The sequence below is a fragment of the Buceros rhinoceros genome, unplaced genomic scaffold, assembly GCF_000710305.1.
Source record: "Buceros rhinoceros silvestris isolate BGI_N320 unplaced genomic scaffold, ASM71030v1 scaffold25687, whole genome shotgun sequence".
NCBI classification, from domain to species: Eukaryota; Metazoa; Chordata; class Aves; order Bucerotiformes; family Bucerotidae; genus Buceros; species Buceros rhinoceros.
This window is the reverse complement of record NW_010423157.1, coordinates 35,747-37,083: the sequence shown is the minus strand read 5'-3', so window position 1 is coordinate 37,083 and position 1,337 is coordinate 35,747. Positions and strand designations below refer to the sequence as shown.

At 48.4% G+C, this 1,337-nt stretch overlaps 1 protein-coding gene across 1 annotated transcript in view; it reads right to left on the bottom strand.

Moving 5' to 3' along the window:
- RGS8 (regulator of G-protein signaling 8) overlaps nucleotides 1-971 on the bottom strand; it is a 13,439-nt gene extending 12,468 nt beyond the window's left edge. Inside the window, exon 1 of the mRNA XM_010140347.1 lies at nucleotides 946-971. Within this exon, the coding sequence (XP_010138649.1) occupies nucleotides 946-971 (26 nt within the window). The remainder of the gene's footprint in view (nucleotides 1-945) is intronic.
- Between the last annotated feature and the right edge of the window lie 366 nt (nucleotides 972-1,337).

Below are 1,337 nucleotides of genomic sequence, written 5' to 3'. Positions count from 1 at the left end.
GCGACCCAGTCTCCACGCCTCAACTGCTTAACCCACTTCCCAGCTAGAGAAAGCCCTTCTCCAAGCCCTGCTGCCAAACAGATGCCAAATACTTTCTGTGACTGCAGCGGGAAGTACAGGATTTTTTCCCCTTCCATATGTAACTCTCACAGAACACTTCAGCAGCAGCGACTGAGCCAATCTGTAGCACGCCTGTTTCCCCCTTCTCCTCCCACCCTTCAGAGAGTTTCTATTATTGCACACTTTAATGTAATCTTAAAGCAAATTAAATGTTAATTAAATGCAATGAGTGTCTCCCTAGCGCAGCACAGGCAGCTTGCAGCGTTTAATAAGCACAAAAACCTGGAGACCTTGCTTCACAGGAATTGTTGCACGGCCTCAAACCACGGCCCCACGGCCAGCGGACTCAGGATGCGACGCTACTTAAACCTCAAACACCGGTGCAGAAATACCATGCGCAAAGTGTCGTGCTCCTGGCTGAGCATGCTGGACCCACTGTGCTCAAACGGGCACCTTAGGAGCTTTGTGGTACTTTTCCTGACAGCTCCTACCCCCAACATTTATCTTTCCTGCACTGTTTGTTCTAGCAAGCTCACGACTTTCTCGGCGAGAGGTGTGACACGCATTACCGCAATGCTGCTCGGATTTCTCTCTGATGCCTGAGATCAAGGGACTGCAGCAGGGAATCAGAGCATACTGGGGACAGAGATGCTGCACCACAAGCAAAAAGCTTGTCTTTCATGGAACACCAATCTCTAGGTGAGGACTTTCAAGACAGGACACAGGAGAAAGAGAGGGAAAGAAACTGGGTCCGCAGGAGCTGGAGAGGCAAGGGAAGGGCGGGAGGGAAGAGGGGACACTGCAGCAAGCTGAAGGGCTTGCTGGACGAGGTAGACAGTGACAGGATGGGCAGGGGTGAGGGATGCATCATGTCTTTTCAGTTACCTCCATGGAATCAGTAAGGCAGCCATTCAGGCATCCAGCTATAGTTAACCCTTTAACTGGCTGGCTTGGACAGCAGTCGAGGCTGTTTGCAGGAGGGATTTACCGTTTCATGTCCTGGCACTTAAAAATATACCAAAGAATCCTCTGGAAAAAAAAAAAAAAAAAAAAGGGCCAGTTTTTCTCAACCCATTTGTTTTTTTTCCCGTTTCATGTCCGGGCACTTAAAAAAATACCAAAAAACCCCCGGAAAAAAAAAAAAAAAAAAAAGAGGGCCAGTTGTTCTCAACCCATTTGATCCTTGCCTCCTAATGCAGAAGGTCAGTTTTTCAATGGAAGACGTTCAGAGTTGAGGGATGATCACAGAGGAGAGACAGCATTTCCTTCTAAGACCA